The sequence below is a fragment of the Zootoca vivipara genome, chromosome 8, assembly GCF_965207765.1.
Source record: "Zootoca vivipara chromosome 8, rZooViv2.hap1.1, whole genome shotgun sequence".
NCBI classification, from domain to species: domain Eukaryota; kingdom Metazoa; phylum Chordata; class Lepidosauria; order Squamata; family Lacertidae; genus Zootoca; species Zootoca vivipara.
Genome location: NC_142591.1, coordinates 22084666 through 22105910, shown reverse-complemented (window position 1 = coordinate 22105910; position 21245 = coordinate 22084666). Strand labels below are relative to the sequence as shown.

General features: G+C 42.9%; 1 protein-coding gene across 2 annotated transcripts; it reads right to left on the bottom strand.

Annotated features, from left to right (window-relative positions):
• Positions 1 to 6681: 6681 nt before the first annotated feature.
• Positions 6682 to 20888, bottom strand: LOC118090368 (leukocyte elastase inhibitor). 2 transcript variants are annotated; one of them, XM_088676226.1, is made up of 9 exons: positions 20577 to 20888; positions 18868 to 18951; positions 17159 to 17353; positions 15539 to 15649; positions 14290 to 14367; positions 12915 to 13032; positions 11032 to 11174; positions 10238 to 10393; positions 6682 to 7684 (listed from the first exon to the last, which is right to left on the bottom strand). In XM_088676226.1, the coding sequence occupies exons 3-9, from the start codon at positions 17342 to 17344 to the stop codon at positions 7280 to 7282; spliced, it is 1197 nt and encodes a 398-aa protein (XP_088532352.1). In that variant the 5' UTR covers positions 17345 to 17353; positions 18868 to 18951; positions 20577 to 20888; the 3' UTR covers positions 6682 to 7279. The 2 variants fall into 2 exon arrangements, with proteins under 2 accessions (XP_088532352.1, XP_034981914.3); XM_035126023.3 differs by having other exon boundaries at positions 14290 to 14409; positions 20577 to 20880.
• Positions 20889 to 21245: the final 357 nt, after the last annotated feature.

Sequence of the window (21245 nt, the reverse complement as noted above, 5' to 3'; positions counted from 1 at the left end):
GGTGGATTTTGGCAGGATCACAGTATCTGTCACCTTGGAATGAATACTAGGCAAATAGAATAGTGGGGAAGAAGTCTGGACTAAAGGGTTAAAACACACATTGATTTTGAAGAGAATTTTTACAAAATGATGTGTCGTTGGTACCTAACTCCCGAGAATTTATTTAGAATGTGTAAAAATGTTCCAAATGTTTGTTGGAAGTGTCAAGAACACGAAGGGACATTTTATCATGCTAGGTGGGCATGCAGAAAAACTAAAACATATTGGATACAAAGGTCTTTTCTCAGCTGAAACCAGAGCTCTTCCTGCTGGAACATATGGATATATAACTGGAAAAAGAATATGGAAGATTAGTGCAATATACGATGATAGCGGCGAGACTTTTATATGCACAAAGATGGAGGGATTTATTATTACCTACTATGGAAGAATGGTTATTTAAATTAATGAATTTGGCTGAGATGGCAAAATTGACATGCTTAATTAAAGATTTATTAATGATTGGAAACCCCTTATGGACTTTTTTTCACAAAAAGGAAAATGAGCTTCTGAATCTGGCTTTGAAGACTGAACGAAAGGTTGGTTTAAGGAAAGTAGAAGAGTTGGATGTTATTATGAAGTAAGAGTTTTGTATAAGTTTTTTAAGCTGATAGTTGGAGCATGGGCGTAGGCAGGGGGGCAGGAGGGGGCAATTGCCCCCCCTAGAAGCAAAAGGCTGAAGGGCGCAGCGTGGCAGCCCCAGGCTCCCGCTCCCGGCGCGAAGCTCCAGAGGCGCGCGGGGAGCGTAAGCAGAGGAGCGTAAGCGGAGGAGGCAGCCACAGGCTCGCGTTCCCCGCGTGCTTCTGGAGCTTCGCGCCGGGAGCGGGAGCCTGGGGCTGCCTCCTTGGAAAACCTAGGAGGCGCGGAGGAGGCAGCCACAAGCTCGCGCTCCCCGCGGGCCTCTGAAGCTTCGCGCCAGGAGCGGGAGCCTGGGGCCGCCTCCTCAGAAGAGCTGGGAGGCGCAGACCACATAGCCCCGCCCACATTCCCACTGTGGCCCCTCCCCTCCCGCCCCTTGCCCCGCCCCTTGCCCCCCCCCCCCGATTTTGATCCTGGGTACGCCCCTGAGTTGGAGAATTGGGAGTCTTTTCTTTCATTTACTTTTCATGTAAAAATATGCTTGATATTTGATGTTGATTTCCGTATATATATTTTTCAAGCTTTAATAAAAATAGCTTAATAAAGTGGGGAAAATGAATGCTAGGAAAATGTCATTGCCCTACAATCCTTTTTTAAGGATTTGAAAAGACAACTGAAAACGGCCCTGTTTAGGGAAGTTTTTAATGTTTAATGCTGTATTGGTTTTAATATTCGGTTGGAAGCCACCCAGAGTGGCTGGGGAAACCCAGCCAGATGGACGGGGTATAAATAATAAATTATTATTATTATTATTTTAAAAATAAATGCATACTTCAGACATTTTCAGCTGGTAAGATAACCAGATAAGTCACCTCTCATTGAAAACAAGATCATTATAATAGGTAATAAAGATTGCATCTAAGAGTCAGTTTAGACATACTTAATGTTCAAGCAGCTGCAGAAAGGATCAAATCAGTCCATGATAATGATGCTTATGAATGTATTTTAAGTAACCCATGGCCACATGCAACTGCTGGTGATGCTGCAATTCTTCCTTTGATTACACAGATTTCAAAGGAGCTCAGGTAACACAGCACATTTTCCAGCTGTACCTAATGCAGGAGGATGCAATAACTTCTCTTTTTAAAAAAATAAGTGAAGGGCAAATCTCCCTCTCACACATATCCTTGGATTGATTCAGAATTCAAAACAAATTTAAAAAAATAGCTTAGTAATTCTGTATCCAGTTCTGATTCCCTTACAGATCCAATGGCATCATAGGTGTACTAAAGGTCCAGATAACTCCACTCTTCTCAATCATGAGGGCTCAAACTCTCTTATCTGGCTGTCGCTGTAGCACGTGTGACAGAAAGCCATTTCACGATCCCGGGGAAATGACGTTGCGGGCTGGGAGCAAGCCCTACCCACACACACGGGGCAGGATAGCCTCTGCGCCACTGGGGGGTCCTCGGCCGTGTCATCACTGGCCGACCAATCTGGACGGTCCGGGGTGTGGCGTGGGCTATTTTAACTGCCCACGGCCGAGGACGCGCCCCCTTTTCTTCCTGCTCACTCCTCCTACTGGTGGTTAAACCTTCCAAGACTTCCTGCGGACGAGCAGGAGTCAGATATAGTCATGTGGTTTCCAGTGCCTAAGCCAATACTACTCACATTCTGTAACCAATAAAGTTGTGGCCTTTTTCACCCATTAACCCAAAATACTGTTTCATGTGTCTTTATTCCAACATCCCGGGAGGGTTTGCGACCTTGCCAAGCAAACAGATACTTTCTTCCCATTGTCCTTTTATTTTTTCTGCACCTTCCTCTTTCAGGTGCCTGCCTACGAAGCCCCTGTAGCAGTATTCCAAGCACCTGGGAGAAAGGGAGGGATACCACTTTCCCTTTCTCTCTCCCTGCTGCCATCATTGTTGCCTCCACAAAAAAGCAGATAACGTTCCCTGTTATTCTTTGGCTTGGATTACAGAGTTATTCTCTGGCTTGGATTGCAATCCAAACTAGAGAATAACTACCGGTATTGGGGGAATGGTCAATTTTGGATTACAGGCGCACTTCATAAACATACCAAAGTCATGTTCTGAATTGGATAATTATGACGAGTTCAGCAATACCACTAGTTTAAATGCTAGAATCCGAGCCTTTTATAATACAATTGTATGTTGCATATACTCAGAAGTACTACATTAGGATTTATTGTCAAGTTAGCATACTTTTGAGGAGTGTTTGCAAATTTAGGAAACCATTGATGGTTTGACAGGTTTATTTTTTCTTTCCAGGAATTCTAGGAAATGTAGAACTAGGAGGCTGCATTAGGGAGCCTAGCCAATGATTATTATTATTTTCTTCCAACTCTACAGTTCTATGATTCTATGATTCTCCAGTGTGGATAGCTGGGAGGCTGGTCAGATAACCACAGGACATTCTGAGCCGTCCTGAAAGGCTTTTCCTTTAAAAAAGCAATTAAAAAAACCAAAAATGCTCTACAACCTTTTAAATAAGCAGCAGAGTACAGGAAGAGCAGGGCAAGGGCAGTTAGAGGTCAAGGTTGAAGGGAATCTAGGCCCTAGAGATAGCATTGAGGGTCACATCTGGCTTGTGAGCCAGAAGGGGGGAGGGTTTCACACAGAAGACTCAATTCTTTTTTATGTATAATTTTATTTTTCATTTTCATTTTACAATTACAACAGTAAATAATCATCCAAATATCAAAAACACATTTAATTTTGACTTCCCCTCACCCTTTCCATGGTTCACTTCATTATTTCCTTTTCCACTACATATTCTAATTGATCCCTATTGTTTCGTTTTCTCATTTTTGTATCTCAATAATTGTTACTGCTGGCTATTACGGCACTATTAACTTTTTAATGCGCTTACAATAATTTTCCAAATATCCCACAAAACATTTCCAATCTTCTTTAAATATTTTTCCTTCTTGGTCTATTATTCTAATTGTCAATCTTGCTATTTCTACATATTCTATCGATTTCATCTGCCATTCTTCCTTTGTTGGTACTTACTATTTGTTGGTATATACTATTTGAGCTGCTGTACATGCATACATAATAAGAGATTTCTGATCTTTCATTACACTTTCATTTATTATACCTGAAAGAAAAGCTTGTGTGCTTTTAACAAAAGATTTTTAGAACATTTTTCTTCAATTCATTATATATCATCCCCCAGTAAGTCTTAACCTTTTTGCATGTCCACCACATGTGGCAGAATGTACCTTCTTTGTCTTTGCATTTCCAGCAAATATCTGATTCAGATTTATACACTTTAGCTTATTTACTCGGTGTCAATTCTTTTCATGCAATCAATCTGCTCCCTCTCTCCTATAGAAAAGCAAGAACCCTTGAACCATATCTCCTTATGGGCCTGTCTCTCACCATGCTTGATTTTCAGGTCTAATGTTCTCATGCGATGCAAAAGAGCTATTCTCCTTTTCCTCCCTTGTAGGATGTGGAGTAGCAGACTTTTAGCACCAGTGATAAAGGGAATAATGGCGAATGAGGTGTGTCAGCTTGTACTTGAATCAATGCAAAACGTTGTCACAAGCTGCCATTGCTGCTTCACAGACACCGCCACACATCCCAAGTAAGGAAGGTAATGGCGCAGCAGAATGGTAACACATTCCCATTTCACCTCAGGCAGCAAAACGATACCCCTGTGTCTCCTGAGACTAAAAACTGTCCATAACTGTAAAGGGAACAATTACAGGTGAAACTCAAAAAATTAGAATATCGTCGAAAAGTGCATTTATTTCAGTAATGCAACTTTTTATTTTTTTATTTTTATTTTTATTTTTACAAATGCTTTCCTTTGGAAATTCCACAGTAATACTATAAAACAGTTACAATAATACAAAAATGAACATTGCTATTACATTTCATTAATTACATTCCATTTATAATTGACCCACCTAACGACAAATAATTACAATTACAACAAATAAAGGCTTGACATATCATGCTTTGCATGTCACGCATCTATCTCATATATTGGTTTCACCTTTTAAGTTGCGTTACTGAAATAAATGCACTTTTCGGCGATATTCTAATTTTCCGAGTTTCACCTGTATTCTCCAATACATGCTGTAAAAGAAGAAGAAGAAGAATCACAGATCATCTTATGACCTTGTCACTTCAGCATGCTTTTATTTCCACCTTCAGCTAAAACGAGATGCTAATCCAGCCAGTTTCAAAATGTCTTTAAAATATGCATCTTATTCCAATTACCATTTGTGCTAACTTTGGTTTCCAGCCCTTATCTCACTGCAATGATGCTCTGTTTTGCATGGGGGCGAGGCCTGAGCAAGCAAAAAGCTGCTCGGGTGGAAAATTAAGTGGGGCCCTTGGTTGACTCAGTCAAACATCAGAACCTCTCAAAGTGGCAAGGGGGGCAGAATCCAGATTCAATCAGTCTACTCATGGGGACTCAGTTGTCCTCCTTTCTCCGATGTGGGGGGAGCTTATTCAGGGAGGCAGGTTAGGACAGCATAAGATGTTTATTTGCAAGCACCCCTACTCAGTTACTTGTGATACACCAAATGCTAGTTTAAATGTCAGTAGAAGACTGGCCTTAAGCAGTGCTAGTTTTCTAGAAAAAGAGGCGCAGGAACTCACTACGAATGCCTCCCTTGTTCTCTTAGAATGGCAATGGCACCCACCTGAGATGTGCCGGGACTGGGTTCTGGTAAGTTCCGGCTGGGGGGTGGGGTGGGATCCTGCCACTAGCCCTAAATGACAGCTCAACAGGAAGCCCGACATGCCTCAGACTAGCGAGCCACAATCCATGCCTGCCAAGCCTCATTTGAGGGGCTGAAAGACAAATTGTGAATTAAAATTTCTAGCCGCCTGTTTGCCGAGGCCAAAGGTAGGGCTCGGTTCTTTGTGTTCTGTGTGTAAAGTGCTCCCCCTGGTGATCATTGCTAACTTGCACTCTTTCATGTTTGGGAGCGCTCCTACCTTCCCTTTATTTTTCCAGTATTAAGAGCGTAAGAAGCTGCCTTCTTGTTGGTGTATCTACCTCAGTATTGTCTACTCCAGGCATCCCCAAACTTCGGCCCTCCAGATGTTTTGGACTACATTTCCCATCTTCCCCAACCACTGGTCCTGTTAGCTAGGGATCATGGGAGTTGTAGGCCAAAACATCTGGAGGGCCGCAGTTTGGGGATGCCTGGTCTACTCTGAGTGGAAGCGCCTCCCCAGGGTTTCAGACAGAAGACCTTCCCAGCCCTACCAGGACTGAACCAACCTAGGACCTGCTAGATGCGAGACAGATGAGCTACAATCCTCCCCTAGCAGCTTTTTACTACTGAATGTACCGGGTGGTCTTTCAGTTTTAATGTAGCATCTTCCGTCTCTCCCCACCCTGCAGCAAGTCTGCTTCCTAACTTGCTCTGCTGCTGCTTTCCATTATAGCAGAGAAATCTCTTGACATGTTTAGTGCTGGTAAAATAGTAGCTCAGTGTTTCCCAAAAGTGTGCGATACCGCCCCTTCGGGGACATTGGAACGGTCCAGGGGAGCTGTAGTCGCTTCAGGTACAATGGGGGGCAATGAATAAAAATAAGGGGTGGTGGAAGAAAGAAGAGAAGAGAAGAAAAATTGGCAAAACCATTTGTACATGTTTCATCTGTTGGGGGCTCTGCACTAGCTGAAAACATGGCAGCCAACATCAACCTTGGTAGAAGGCAGGTGTGGGGAGCATTTTTCAGGGCCGTGTCCCTTGCTAGGAAACTTTCAGGGGCCCACTTGATGGTGGTGGTTGGAGCCAGGCACAAAGGCACATGGAGCAACAAATGTTTATTTAGAGAGGCATCCATCTGCCCAAGGCATGATGGACAACAGCAACAACTGGGGGAAAGAAATACATACCTTACAAGGACAGGAAGAAACACCACGGACAGAATAATTGCCACACACAAGGATATAGTTTGAGTTCCTCACTTGTACTTTTGTAAATCATTTAATGTGTCAACACGAATAGAAGTTATTAATATTGCAGTTGTTGTATAAGGGATTATTATTAAGACCAGAATGTAATGGAAATTAGTAAGATTTTATTTTATTTTATTGAAATTATTTTATTTGGTTTTTCAGATTTAAAATCTACAGTCACATATCCAACATACAACATAAAAACAAGATTCCAGTGAATCTATTGAACTTCCCTTCTCCCCATTGTGGGTCCTACTGTTAATCATTTTCTCCTGCATCTTTTATAATAATCCAAATATTTTATCTCTCCATTGTATCTAAAATTACAAGTCATATTCTGAAATTAATAAGATTTTGGAACACAGAAATAAAGCAAATAATCAAACCATCAAATCTAGCACACGAGGGGCCCGCTTTATCTAAATTATGCAATTTGGTATTTGAACTATTGGTATTAATAATTGCATTATAAATTGGTATTGTTATAATGAGGCTATTATTGGATTTTAATTCAAAACTAATAAAAAATATTATCAAAATAAAATAAAATAGAGAGGCATCAAGGGTCACATGCAACTCCCAGGCCGAAAGATTCCCATCCCTGGTATAAGTGGTCACCTATTGCAAAAGAAATAAAAAAACAGACAAGGGACTTTGTTTTCAGCCCTTTTTAATAAGCTGAAGGAATCTGACTTGTGCTTTAAGGGGAGCAGAGTTTGCCAAGGAAAAGGATGGCATTGCTAGGATTGTGCTGGATGCAGAAGAGGAACGGGTGATTAGCCTCAAACAGTTTATAGGACGGCAAGGATCTGGTGGTGACTACAGCGCCTGTGGCAGCGGCTGCTTTTGTCCCCACTTCGTCAACGTCCACAAAGGCTTTGTGAAACACTTTGGATAAGTATAGTCGATCCGAGGCAGCCATCCCAGAAAGGTCGGCTCTGGATCCATCAAACACGTCAATCATCCCCAGGGCTTGCAAAGGCGAGTTGAGGTCGAACGACTCTTCAAGCTTGAACCGGGGGAGGTACACCTCAACATCCTCCTCTGTCAAGTTTTCTGAGGCAGTCCAGAGTGCTAAATTGTCACTGGTCATGGCGTTTTCAACCTGTATGGCAAAAGAAAGAAAGAATGAATGAAGAAACAACATAGCCAGGGGCATACGAAGTGGGGGGCGGAGGGGCAGGGCCGCCCCGGGTGCCAAGGGGGGGTTACAAGATGGCCCCTGCCTCCCCCCAGCTGTAGAGTGGCCGAGGGCACACACAATCAGTATGGGCACCGATCTCACGGCGTCCATACAGGCTGCCGCTCTCCCGCACCCTCCATACGGGAGTCCATACGGGCTGCCTCTTGCACGGTGACCGTACGGGCTGCCGCACGGGCGCACTCCATACGGAATGCTGCACATGCACACTCCATACGTGTTTTTACATGAGTAGAATGTGTGTTTATTTAAAATGCATCTCTGGGTTATTTGTGGGACATAGGAATTCGTTCATTCCCCCCCAAAAAAAAATACTCCGGCCCCCCACAAGGTCTGAGGGACAGTGGACCGGCTGCCTGCTGAAAAAAATTGCTGACCCCTGTGCTATATGGTAGCTTACGGACCTAATATGTATCTAAAGCCATTTACGCATGTTGCCATGCAACCAGTCCATGCAGAATGTAGGCATTCTATATATAGAAATGAGCAAACCAGTGATATTTTAGGGAGCAGGCTAGCAGGCGGGGCCCATTACTTACATCCTAGGAGCCTACACAACATAAAACACTGTTGCTGTATGTAGGTTTTTTAAAATTTAATTTTATCTTATATTTTGGAAATGTACATCCAGTTTTTGTTTTTTTCCTTTAAATTTTTTTGGGCCCCCCAAGAAAGTGGGGCCCTAAGCTATAGCTTGTTTAGCTTATACATAAATCCAGCACTGAAAACCACACACAGGAAATATATGGGATACAGAACTCCTCTTGCAGAAATAAAATTTATTAAATGTGCCAATACTACTGGAAGTAAAAAAAAAACACAACTCTGTAGCTGCTGATAAGGGATCAAGATCAAGACTGAATAATTAAGACTTCAGAAGCAGGACGAAATAAAATTATCTCACCTTGAAATCTAGCACGTGGGTGGCCACACAAAATGTATAATTGGCTTTATAATTGATATATATTTGAATTTTAATTGTATTTTGAGATTGATAAAATGTGGTTTATATTGGATTTTAGTAATTGAAAATTAATAAATATTATTTACAAAAAAACAACAACCATGATTCACTGTAAGTTATGGCGGGGGGGATTATACCAAGGAAGCTGAAAACAGTTGAGTTTGTTTAAAAATGTAGGGATTTGAAAATGAGAGGTGCCCTACACTTGCGGAACACATTGAGACTCATTTTATAATAATACAGTATAATAATAATAATTTTTTATTTATACCCTGCCCTTCCCGGTTCAGAAACCTGGGGTTCAGGGCGGCTAACCACAAATGTAAAACACTTAATTGTAATACAACATAAAAGCAGCATAAATACAGTATAAAAGCATGAATGACAATAAAATTCAAAAATCAAAAATCAAATTGGGGAAATCCATCCAATAAGCATTAGATAGTCACCAGGGCTAGCTGGCTAAATTAGTCCTACTTGGGCCAGAGAGGAGGCCAGGGGAGAATTAGCTGTGGGGTCCCAGAGTGGGAAGAGAAGGGAAATAAAAGATCAGGCTGAGTTCAAATTAAAGGCCAGGCAGAATAGCTGTTTTACAGGCCTGTCGGAAGGAGCTTAAATCCTGTAGCGCCCTAGTCTCATGGGACAGAGTATTCCACCAGGTCGGAGCCATCACTAATCCAGATTTTAAGGTGATCCAGATTCTTGCTTGGGTCAGGGGTGTAGCAAGGGGGGGTGATGGGGGCGGGCTGCCCCGGGTGCCACTCTGAATGGAGGTCACATTCAGCACACACCCGACCCCCGCGACTCCCAAGCCAGCCCCGCCGTGGCAGCGCCCAGTAGAAAGCCTTGTTCGGTCTCGACATGGCGGCAGCTGGCTTGCTTTGCTTCTTCTTCCTTCCAGCTGCTGGGTGGAGCCACGGAGGCAAGGGGCGGGCCAGGGCCTCCACGGCTCTGCCCAGCAGGAAGCTTCGGTGTATCTACCAAGGGGGGAGCGGCGTGTGTGCGTGAGCCGCGAGTTGCTAGGGCGGAAAGCGTTGCAGACCCAGGATGGGCGCTGCGTCCGTTGCTTAGCCTTCCTGGCCCTTCCATGCTGCGGGGCGGGGTGGCAGCGGCGGGGAAACAGCAAGAGGCCCCCCGTGACAAAAGAGGACTGGGTGGGGAAGGACCTGGGCGACGGAGCGAGTGAGTGGATCGCTCCGCCCCTGTGGACGGATAGCCCTGCCCTCGGGTGCACGGTATGTGTGCCGCTCTTGGGTTGATCCTCACAATGATCCTTCCTTGCCCCGGTCCCAGTAAGCATAATCTCCTGGGTTTGGCCTTAATTGAAAACAATGGTTAATTAAACCAGGAAGTCTTCAATCATGGTGTGCAAGGATCAGAAAGGGGAAAGGGGTGGCATAAACAAGGTTCAGATAAACTGAGATACGTATGTCAAAATGAGAACATTATTCTGCAAATCTGTGATTTATGTTTCAGACGTGTTTGTGACTTACCTGTTTCAAATTGCTGATGTCGTCTGGCAATATAATGATCATGGACAACACTTTGCCATGGTATGGGAGGCAAAGGATCTGTGCATTCCTCTCCGTCGTGTATCCCAGCTTAAATCGACCTTTCTGGTGCATCATCTGTACACGTTTACTTTCATTCTGTTTGGAAAGGTAACAGAGAAAGACATAGGTTTAGCAGAAACACACACACACTGGTTGTCAATAAATATGGCAAGAAGATGGCATGCTGTTCACTTCTTTGGTCAGCCAAATGCACAAATGCTGAACAACTGTTTGACAGCATTGCCCAAGCCAATTCTTCAGATGGTTGTAGTTCGCAGGGGACAGGACTGGCTAAGAATGGGAGCTTTTGCTTGTTTCTTTCACACAGAGAAGCTTCCAGAACCCTCTTGAATTAATTAGAATAGGAAAGTTCTCTGCACATCGGATCAATACTTTCTGCACTAAGAAATGCAAACTGACAGATATATCTAGCTCAGCAGCATTTACACAGACTGGCAGGCGTTCTCTAGAGCTTCAGGTAGAAGTCTTTCCTAGACACATGTGGAGATATTGAGGACTGAAGCTTAGACCTTTTGCATGAGTTATGGCCTCTTGCCAAAGGAAGTGCAAGATCCATGGCTTGAGCCAGCCAGCCAGCCAAGTCCTTGACCTGTTCTACTACTCAGCTGAGAAGGCTGGTAGAGTGCCATTGGGCCACCATTTTGTAACATACTTGAATCAGCATTGAACATTCACACGATTCTAAAACGATAGATTCATTTGTGCCACGATACCTCATTCAGCCTAAATTCTCTTTCTGTCGTAAGCTTTGAATCAAACTGGTGTTCCCAAGTTGCTTTAAAGTAGACAGCGTTTGCCAGCACCAACACAGTGTCTGGCTGAATAATTCCCAGAGGGAAAAGGTCCTTGATGTTTCCTTAGAGAAAAGAAATTTGAATTAATGTGGGATATATATATATATATATATATATATATATATATATATATCCTCACTGCCTTTCATACATAGTAAAAGCAACTGAATTGTTTTCTATTCACAGAACCAAGGAACTGTGCTTATCACACTTCCCCCAACCCCTCAATTACTGTTTTGTTTTTATTTATTTATAGACTACTCTCCATCCCATTGAGGTTATCCCAGGTCAGTTACCAGCATATAAAAATAAATACAACTGACAATAAGAACTGAATGATTAGCACAGCAGCATAAAGCTCCAATAACAGTGGCAACTCTCATTTTGAGCTCCTTTAGGTTGGGGCAGCAGGACATTGCAAGTGTATTCTGCAACATGTCATTGATGCAGTAATAATGCATTAGTGGTGGATTTATACTGGACGGTCTGCGCATCATTTCACTTTTTTAGTAGCTCTGCAATGGTTCCTCAATGTTACCCCATTATTGCTGTCCAGTGGGATGTCTTACACTATTGCGCAAAAAACTGGATATATATATATATATATGATTGGGAATGAAGCCGTGTGTTGCATTCAACCAAGTCTAACTCATAGTAGAACCATTGAGATGAATGAACTGAAAGGAGAAGGAGAAATAAAGGCCCAGAACATCATGCAAGGGAACGAGGATTATTCGGCCTGGCAAACAGACATATTGGTGCATTTGTAATAGCATGAGCTTGAATTCCACCCTATGTTTAGTAATGTTTAACAAATTCAGTGGGCCTTCCCTTAGGGGAAGGACTAGCGCTGAACACCACCCAGTATGGCTACCCCAAAACCTTTGCAGGTGCAAACAGTATTGAAAATTGGGATTGTGTAAAACCACCCTGATAGCGTCATGAGTACACATAATCATGAACGCATTATTTAAAAAAAGACACCCAAGGAACCTCTAGTACCTGAAAGAACTTGATGGAGAAATTCCAGTAGGGTTTTCTCCCATTTGCACCTTCAGAGGAAGAGGGTCCCAGCGCTAGGGAGCCACAAGAGGAGAAACTTCACTGGATAAAATTTAGCTTGCTGTGCAAAATGCTGTTAAAGGCCCATGGAAGGACTTGCTCACAAATGTATTGACAGCTGCATGAATTATGATAGCTAGGAAGTGGAAGGGGCAAGCAGAATATAAAATGGAAGAGTGGTATAAAGAAATGTGGGATATAGCTATTAATGAAAAATTAACATGTGCCATAAAGGTGTTTATCTCCTTGGAAGGTGTTTGTAGAATTTGTTCTGTTAAAATGAAAAGGGATCAAACCTTCACAAGAGGTGTTGAAATTTTGGGAGGTTGGATGGTCTCAGTGGTGGGGTGTACATTTTTATTCTTATTTACCAGTATTTATGATTATTACTTTATCAAAATAGGAGGAGGAGGAGGAGGAGAAGGAGAAGGAGAAGGAGAAGGAGAAGGAGAAGGAGAAGGAGAAGGAGAAGGAGAAGGAGAAGGAGAAGGAGAAGGAGAAGGAGAAGGAGAAGGAGAAGGAGAAATAAAGGCCTAAGGTGATGATCTTGGTTTTGTGCTACAAATCAAATGATTCCTGCAACACTGAGTGCTTCCAGGCTGTTGCTATTCCTGAGTGGGATGATGGGTAAATTCACTGGGAAGTGTGGAATAATACATGATGATGCAACATCCCCACAAACAAAGCAGAACGGATGCTCAATAAAAACGTCATCGGGAAGTGACCTTCAGCTGCCTTACCCTTTGTCTGCCTGGAAACTTCAAGGTTAATCTCCTGCCTTGCTTTTTCGGTAGCATTTTGAAAGTCGACCGTTTGCAGCCTAGCTCCAAAGATTTCCTTCGTGCGTGTGAGATATTGCTGTGGAGTTTTTAAAAATGAATGAGAAATATTGTGAATTCCCTAGGCGAGCCATTTATAGATGCCGGTATACAGTTTCTGATCACCTCTTATCTAGTGCCTTGCTGGGTAATCCATGAGACCTTCCCACTTGATATGCAGTGTGGACTGCAGCCTCCTCTTCTGAGGCATTTGGCCACAAAAGTGAGAGGCAGCTAAACACTCAGCACTCATGCAAAGTCAGCCTTTTAAAGTGCCCGGAAAATTAGCCAACCATTAAAATATAGTCAAGGTATTTCTAGTTATACACCTGTCGGGATGCTGTCAGCACCTCCCGGCTGGTTGCCCAGGAAAGTATAAAGACAAGGAAAAGTTTCTTACAGGCCTTTTTTATTTCAAACTTTACAGAGAGAGGCTATAGAACCCATCCGCTTGGATAATGGCATTGTCCCGAGTAAATCTCCACCCCCTTCTCTCCCACTTCCTCATTTGTCGTCATCATCATCACCTCCTTTACAGGTGCCACTGAGTACCCTCTGCCTTCAAGCTCTTTGCTCTCCTACTTTTAAGGCTCGTCGGATTCTGGGAGATGGTGGGTCTGGAATGCTTTCTAATGACAACGTGTCAGTCAGCTGTTCTGGCTCCTCCATGATTTCCCAACTTTCACCCTCATCTGCCTCTGAGCTGTGACCTCCCTCGAACTCCTGTTTTTAATCTGTACTGTCTTCCTCTTCCTCCTCCCTGGAAGGGTCAGGATGGGGAGGCCTCCACCATTCCTCCTCTGCCCAGTCCCTGACAACACCCCTCCTTTGTGGTCACAACAGCTTTTTTTGGATCTAAGGGGGCACCTTTGGCCTTCCATATGATGCTTGCCTCTCAATTCCCATCACCGTCAACTGGTATGGACATTTGTTAGGGATGAAGGAAGCTGATGAAGGAAACAATGTTTGGAAGGCTACAGGTTTCCCACCCTTGATTTAAGGCAATGATGAATGTAGCCTGGGTTCAGAAGACTATCATTTAAACCATTTAAAATTATTAGAAACAAGGCTTTGTGGGCTTCCACTTCCCCTCTCCTCCTCCTCCTCCATGCACAAGACGACTGTGAAAATGTCCACTTTCATTTTCTTTTTTACTAAGCCACAATTATCATTATTATAATTCTGGGGTGTCCTGCTCATATCGGGACTGTTGACGGGTATAAGAGACCTTTTGCATGCATGTGGGCACCTCTGCAACTGAGCTACGGCTTTCCTTCCACAGTGAGAGATCACTTACCTTGAAAAATTCATATCCCTTCTGCATGAACAGATTGTTGGCCACGTTCAGATCATAGTCGTTACTGAGATTATTCAGCTGAAACAGAAGTTTCTTGATCTCTGGAAAGATTCCTTCTTCCTAGCCACAGTATTAAAAAAAAAAGATTTCAAATGGGGGGGGGAACCCAAGTAAATGAATGGATGTAGAAATGTTTGGCAGCAAGAGCTCATTGCTATCTATTATTTTTAAGGGCTTGCAATGAAAAATCATCAGCAACAACTTACCAATCAGGTATCCCAAAGCTTCTAAAATTGAGATTGCCCACCTTCAGTGAGCCTCTGGAGGTTGCTGCAGTCAGTGTATGGCTTCCCTTGTTGCATGTATCAGCCCCTCCATTTGGATGCTTGGCCAAAGGGCCTCTCCCTCCCCCAGTGGGTCTTCAACACTTGTCACAGGATTGCTGTATATACATAAACTCTAAAGACTTCCTGCCTAGAGAGCTATGTGCATGCTTTGCTGTATATGCTCCCCCCCCCCAATTCTGTTGTGTGTTGTGCTCCAAAACAGTGCTTGAAAGGAACATAAGAGAATCTGTTCAGAAGGATGCTTGAGGGCTTCCAGTTCAGGGGACACTACTGAAAGTGCCACTGGGGCTGATGGAGTGGGGAAGCTGTAGCAACATCGCATGTGTGGTTCAAGGGATTTGTGTTGGGGAGGGTGTCATTGTCATTGTGAATTACAGTCGTACCTTGAATCCCGAACGCCTTGGCTCCCAAACAAATCGGCTCCTGAACGATCGAAACCTGGAAGTGAGTGTTCCAGTTTTCAAAAGATTTTTGGAAGCCAAACATCCGGCACAGCTTCCATGGCTTCCTGCCAATCGGAAGCCATGCTTTGGTGTCCAAACATTTTGGAAGTCAAAGGTACGACTGTAATTGACTCCCTCCTAAAGTGAGTGACATGGAGCTTATGGGTGTGATTGCTGGCACTATTCATGATTGGTCCATTTCCCAGGGACACTGTAGGTCTGCCTGCCATTTTTACGTCATCTACTGTTTTCCTGTGTTGCTTGCTTTCCAGGCTGAGTGGATGTGGCCATTCTACCAGTGTGTTGGTGGTATATCTACCCACTGCCACCCCAGTGCAATTGCTGTAGAGGGTCGCTTGGCCTGGCTTCCTCGCCACATTTCTGGCTACAGGTCTTGATGGTACCAAAAAAATAAACCGCCACTTAGTCCTATGGCTTTAAGAATAGTTCTGGACCTACCACTGAAGACTGAGTTGCAGTATCTCTCTCAGGTTCTGACGCAAATAGACACATTTTTCCCTCAGAAGCAGATGGTCTTGCACTTCCCAAAGTCCTATTGAAGTGTAGCACCTATAGCAGAAACAGGTTGTAAGCAATGCAAAGCATCCAGGATAGGAAGGGGGCAAAAATCCCACTTACCTTGATTAAATAAACAAGAAACTACAACTGCTAAAAATATTATTAGTGCTGAAACAGCTACATTGGTTTGTGGTGGTAGGTGTTTTAAAAGGAAAGCAAGAAATAAATATGAAAAATGAAGTACGTAGCTTACAGGTTTGTATCAATGGCTTCTTTTAATCACTCTTACAGCTACTTTGAATATATGTAGTGTTTTGACACTCTTTTTCTTACAAATTTTCTACTTTGCTAACACTAGTCAAACAAGTTCCTTTGTTAATGCAATGACCACAGCTTATCAGCTAAGAACCCATCACTAGCATTTTAAAGAGTGAGCTCTGCTGCCGTAGAGACACATGGAAGGGCTTTCCCCCATCTCACACCATGGGAATGCCATGCCATCCTAGGATGGAGAACAATAGGCCAAGAGAGAGCTGTGTATGTGTGAGTCTTGGCTGACGCTGGAAGCTGAAGAGAGTTGTCTTACACTGTGCTGGGGCGAAGGCTGTGGCTCAGGGTTTCCCTGGAAACCTAGTGGGGAAGCAAGATCTGTGGGAGTGTTAATGCTGTCAGCTCCTCCATCCCATGCTCAGGTTGTATTAGCTGTGTAAAAAAAAAAAAGCCAGCCACATATCCTAGTGATACGTTTCCGAGCACAATTCAAAGTGTTGGTGCTGACCTTTAAAGCCCTAAACCAGGCATCCCCAAACTTCGGCCCTCCAGATGTTTTGGACTACAATTCCCATCATTCCCAACCACTGGTCCTGTTAGCTAGGGATCATGGGAGTTGTAGGCCAAAACATCTGGAGGGCCGCAGTTTGGGGATGCCTGCCCTAAACAGCCTCGGTCCTATATACCTGAAGGAGCGTCTCCACCCCCATTGTTCAGCCCGGACACTGAGATCCAGCACCGAGGGCCTTCTGGTGGTTCCCTCACTGCGGGAAGCAAAGCTACAGGGAACCAGGCAGAGGGACTTCTTGGTAGTGGCGCCCGCCCTGTGGAACGCCCTCCCATCGGAGGTCAAGGAGATAAACAACTACCTGACATTTAGAAAACACCTAAAGGCAGCCCTGTTTAGGGAAGTTTTTAATCTGTGATATTTTAATGTATTTTGGTATTTATTGGAAGCCGCCCAGAGTGGCGGAGGAAACCCAGCCAGATGGGTGGGGTATAAATAAATAATGACACCTCAGTCCCATTGACCTTCATTCCAGAGAACCAAGTCTTGGGTAAGTGGGGAAGGGGGTGTTACTGGGTTGTTGTTGTTTTCTGATTATATATGTAGTGATCTTTTCTGTGAAAAGAAGAAGAAGAAGAAGAAGAAGAAGAAGAAGAAGAAGAAGAAGAAGAAGAAGAAGAAGAAGAAGAAGAAGAAGAAGAAGAAGAAGAAGGGGTAGTGCAGGGGTGCCTGCAGCCTCTTGCTGCTTAGAGATGCAACTGTATTTATTTGTTGATGCTCACCTCTTCCATCTGAGTTTTACTGCTTCCCCTGGCACCAAGTAGTACCATGGCCAGGGCGGATGTGATACTTATTGGAGAGAAGAAGATGTTTTTGCAAGTGTCACTTCTATTCAGCTTCTTGTAAAGATCGAGACCAAAAGCAGTAATTGCTGCAGGAAGGGGGTCCTTGGTGAAATGTAGATCCATGATGACTAGCTGGTAAGGGGAGGGGGGAATCAATAAATAGTTAGGTAAATGATAGATTGCTCAAGTTAGGAAAACTTGACTTCGTGGAACTGGTTCTGCTGCAGATATATGACTGGAAAGGTACACACCCAAGTGGAAACTCTTTTCCCCACGGACCATTTTTCCTCCCAGACCATTTCAATATTGAAAAGATCTCTTGAGCAACACCTTTCCAAGCCTATTCCTCAATTGTTCACTTTATATTCAAAAGATACATGCAACTGGAAGTTATTAGTCAGCAACACAAAAAGCAGAATGCAAAATCTGTAAGATTCATAAGAAACTTTTGATGACGTCGTAGAGGAAAGTAGGGTTGGTACCAGGCAGGACATAATGCAGTTGGGACCACATTTACATAGCAACAGGGCCGGCTCTAGGTAGACCCCCGGTGAGGCGGTGCGCCAGGGAAACTATGCTGCACCCTGCAAGGGCAGGGGCGTCGGAGCGATCTCCGCCCCTCAGCGCCAGGGCGGCCGACCTACTCAAGACTGCCCTGCATAGCAATTAAAACAAATAAGTCAGGCTGAAAGGCCATGCTACAGCTTTTCAAAAGTAGTCCTCAAGCATAACAACAACAACAACAACAACAACAACAACAACAACAACAACAACAACAATTTGTATACTGCCCTATACCCATAGATCTCAAGACAGTTCACAACTTGAAAAGTACATGTTGATTTAATCTTTTTATCCTATCTATGCACTATAATGTCAAAATGTACAAGACTGAAATATCATGTGGAGTCTTGTAATCCATGCTTGTTTTCAGTGTTTCAAAAGTTAGTACCTGAGAGCAGGGATTGTTGCCAGATTCATTAAGGTATGACCCCAAAATTCTATATTCCCCCAAACTGATGCCAAAGTTTGGTGCTAGTTTGGTGCCATAGACTAGATGGGGTGTCAGCTGCAGCACCAAGTTTCCTTCCCAATTTACATATCATGTTCAGGAGATTGGGGGGGGGGCTTTTCATCTGGACCACATCAGGGGAGAAATAGTTAAACTTTCCCTCCCCACTCCCTGGAGTTCTGCTGCTGCTCTGCCCACCCCTATGGCTGCTGTTTGTTTTTTGTTTTTTTTGAAATGATAATTAATTGTATTCACCCAATTAACATCATGCCTAATTTGGCCCTGTGGCTGTAGGCATATGAACATCTTGATTTTAACAAATCAGCCTGAATTTGTATCATATAATAAGGTTATCAGACATCCCCATTTCCCAGGTACAGTCCCCAGATTTACAAATCAGTCCCCTGACAAAATCCATCTATTTAGTAGGAAGTTGAAAAGTGTCCCTGGATTCATTGAAAAAAATCTGGTAACCTCATTGTATAATGAACTGAATGTGTAAGCTGACATTTTGTTTGCAAACCCACAAATTTGGACTTCATTTACAACCCTTATCTGTTGTAAACAAGATGCCTTGCGAAATCAATCTTCAGGCATATTATTATTTAAACAATAATTTTAAACATATATTTACCTCCTTGTCTTCGGGAGTCAAGAGATCAGTAGCCTATATATTCAGTATTCTCTCTCTTCCTCTGTCTCCAGCTTTCTGGAAGAACTGGAATATTTAAGGTGTGGTCACGCCCACTAATAAATATTCTGCATGACTTCATGATCATTCCCGACTTCTGGTCTTCCCAAACTGATTACATTTTCTCAAATTTAGATTTGATTACGCAGAAGGCTGTATATTTTAGGAGAATTCTCTTTCTTCTCAAACTATCCAAATCTGCTGCAACAAATGACATTTGTCTCAGCTTCCTTTTATCACACCGAATTACCAAACTCATCCGAATATAAAGCAGAGAAGCAGGAGTCTGCCTATATAAATTATATCAAGTTATATGAATGAAAGGAATGACCATTGCCCAGAGTAAGTCTCCCATTAGCTCATATGTGTATGTATGTATGTATGTATGTATGTATGTGTGTGTGTGTGCACGTATGCATGTACACACACACACCCCATCAGATGTCAAGATGATAAAGAACTACACAACTTTTAGAAGACAGCCCCGTATTGGGATGTTTCAATGTTTGACTTTTATTGTTTTTATATGTGTTGGAAGCCGCCCAGAGGGGGATATAAATTTTATGTTTGTGTGTGATTTAATAATAGTAAGCAAAATGAATACTAAATACAAGATAAAAAATAAATAGAAAGATGATAAAGAAAAGAGGGGATAAAGCAGATTTGAATAAAACACTTTGATAGAGAATTAAAGTCAATACATTACAAGGAGACACATCATGTGCTCTTTCTTTCATTCACATACTGAATAAAAAGAAATACATTTATTTTAATAATTATTATTTGATTCCAAGCAAGCAGCTCTTGGTGCAAGCTCATACCCTCATAGTAGCTAAGAGTCTTATCTGAATGTCTACTGCAGGCATCCCCAAACTGCGGCCCTCCAGATGTTTTGGCCTACAACTCCCATGATCCCTAGCTAAGAGGACCAGTGGTCAGGGATGATGGGAATTGTAGCCCAAAACATCTGGGGGGGCGAAGGTTGAGGGTGCCTGGTCTATTGTCTCTTCCCCCCCACACACATTCTGCCTTTAGCCTCTCACGAGATGCAGATTCATGGAGTTATCTCCAGCCAATTTTGTACCTTATCACCATCCCCGTAACATTATTATTATTATTATTATTATTATTATTATTATTATTAGTAATATTATTATTATCTAGTCTGATGAAGAGTTCTGTAGAACTCCAATGATAGGATTGGCCTAATAAAAGTATTGTCGTAATACCGTATGGATGTTGGGGCTGTTTTCACTTGAAATGGAACTGTTCGATTCAGACGCTTAAATAAGCTTAGGAAAGTGAATAGCCTGTAGAAAAATTACCAGCCTGCTGGTAATTCTGTCCCTCCTTTGGCAGCCTGTTTGGTGACTACGCTGAGCCTCAAGAAGGGGTGTGGTACCCCCTGTCCTCCTCCACTAATTTCCTCATTTGCTTCTCTGAAATTCTGTGCACTCATCTGCATACAATTCATTGTTGCCTGTGACTACCAACTTAGTTTTTTAATACAAGGCTGCTTTAATTGGTAATACCTCTTTGTATAATACCCAAAATCAAAGTCAGAATGAACAGTTTGGATATAAGATCTTTTAAAGAAAAGGAAACAGCTTAATGACAATAGACAAGTTAGAGAAAAAGGCATTTATTCTCACCGTGGCCCCATAGTAAAATGGCACCACTTCATTGTAGTTATAGTTGCTGCCTTCTGTTTTGGTTTGCAGTTCAGATTTAGTGCTTGCTTCACTGTATGGGTGCACAATAATTCTCTGGGCAGAATTATTTCCTTCTTCTTCTTCTTGTCATGTGGGCGTTGCTGTGCGATTTCTCCATAGAGATACTATCCAGGCTCAAACCTGCTGCAGCTTGTGATCTTTTCCTGAGATGGGGTGAGTTGCTGAGAACCTCAAAAGCCTAGCTATTGAAACTCGAAGGGTGTGGAAAAGTATATGCTTGGAGTGCAACTTAGTAGTTCACATGTACATGTAACGTTCTTTATAATTTAATGATTCACTGCTGACTCACCTGAAAGTGTTGAGACTGCAATAGTTCACATCCATAGGGAGGCTTATTCGTGTATGTACCAGCCCCATGAACTGAGAGACAAGAAAACTTGTGTAGACTTCAGTTTCTAAAAGCAACTTCCTTCTCTCTCTAGGGTGTGGTTCACACATGTATGTACATCACTTGATTTCTCAACACTTGAAGTCTTGAATACATAAACCAACTCTATTGCAAAGTTAGCTGAGTTTGATTTGAAATTATATTCACTTAATTATTGCCTGCTTTTCACCCCAAGGTCCCAGGGTTGGTTACAACACTAA

What these genes read in the sequence shown, in the direction of transcription:
- LOC118090368 (XM_035126023.3), bottom strand. Translation starts at nt 17,344, where the DNA reads ATGGATCTACATTTCACCAAGGACCCCCTTCCTGCAGCAATTACTGCT. An exon ending in CTGCAACTCAGTCTTCAGTG is followed by an intron (nt 14,410 to 15,538) that starts GTAGGTCCAGAA and finishes TACTGTGGCTAG; the next exon opens with GAAGAAGGAATCTTTCCAGA. An exon ending in AGTTTCCAGGCAGACAAAGG is followed by an intron (nt 11,175 to 12,914) that starts GTAAGGCAGCTG and finishes CTTTTCTCTAAG; the next exon opens with GAAACATCAAGGACCTTTTC.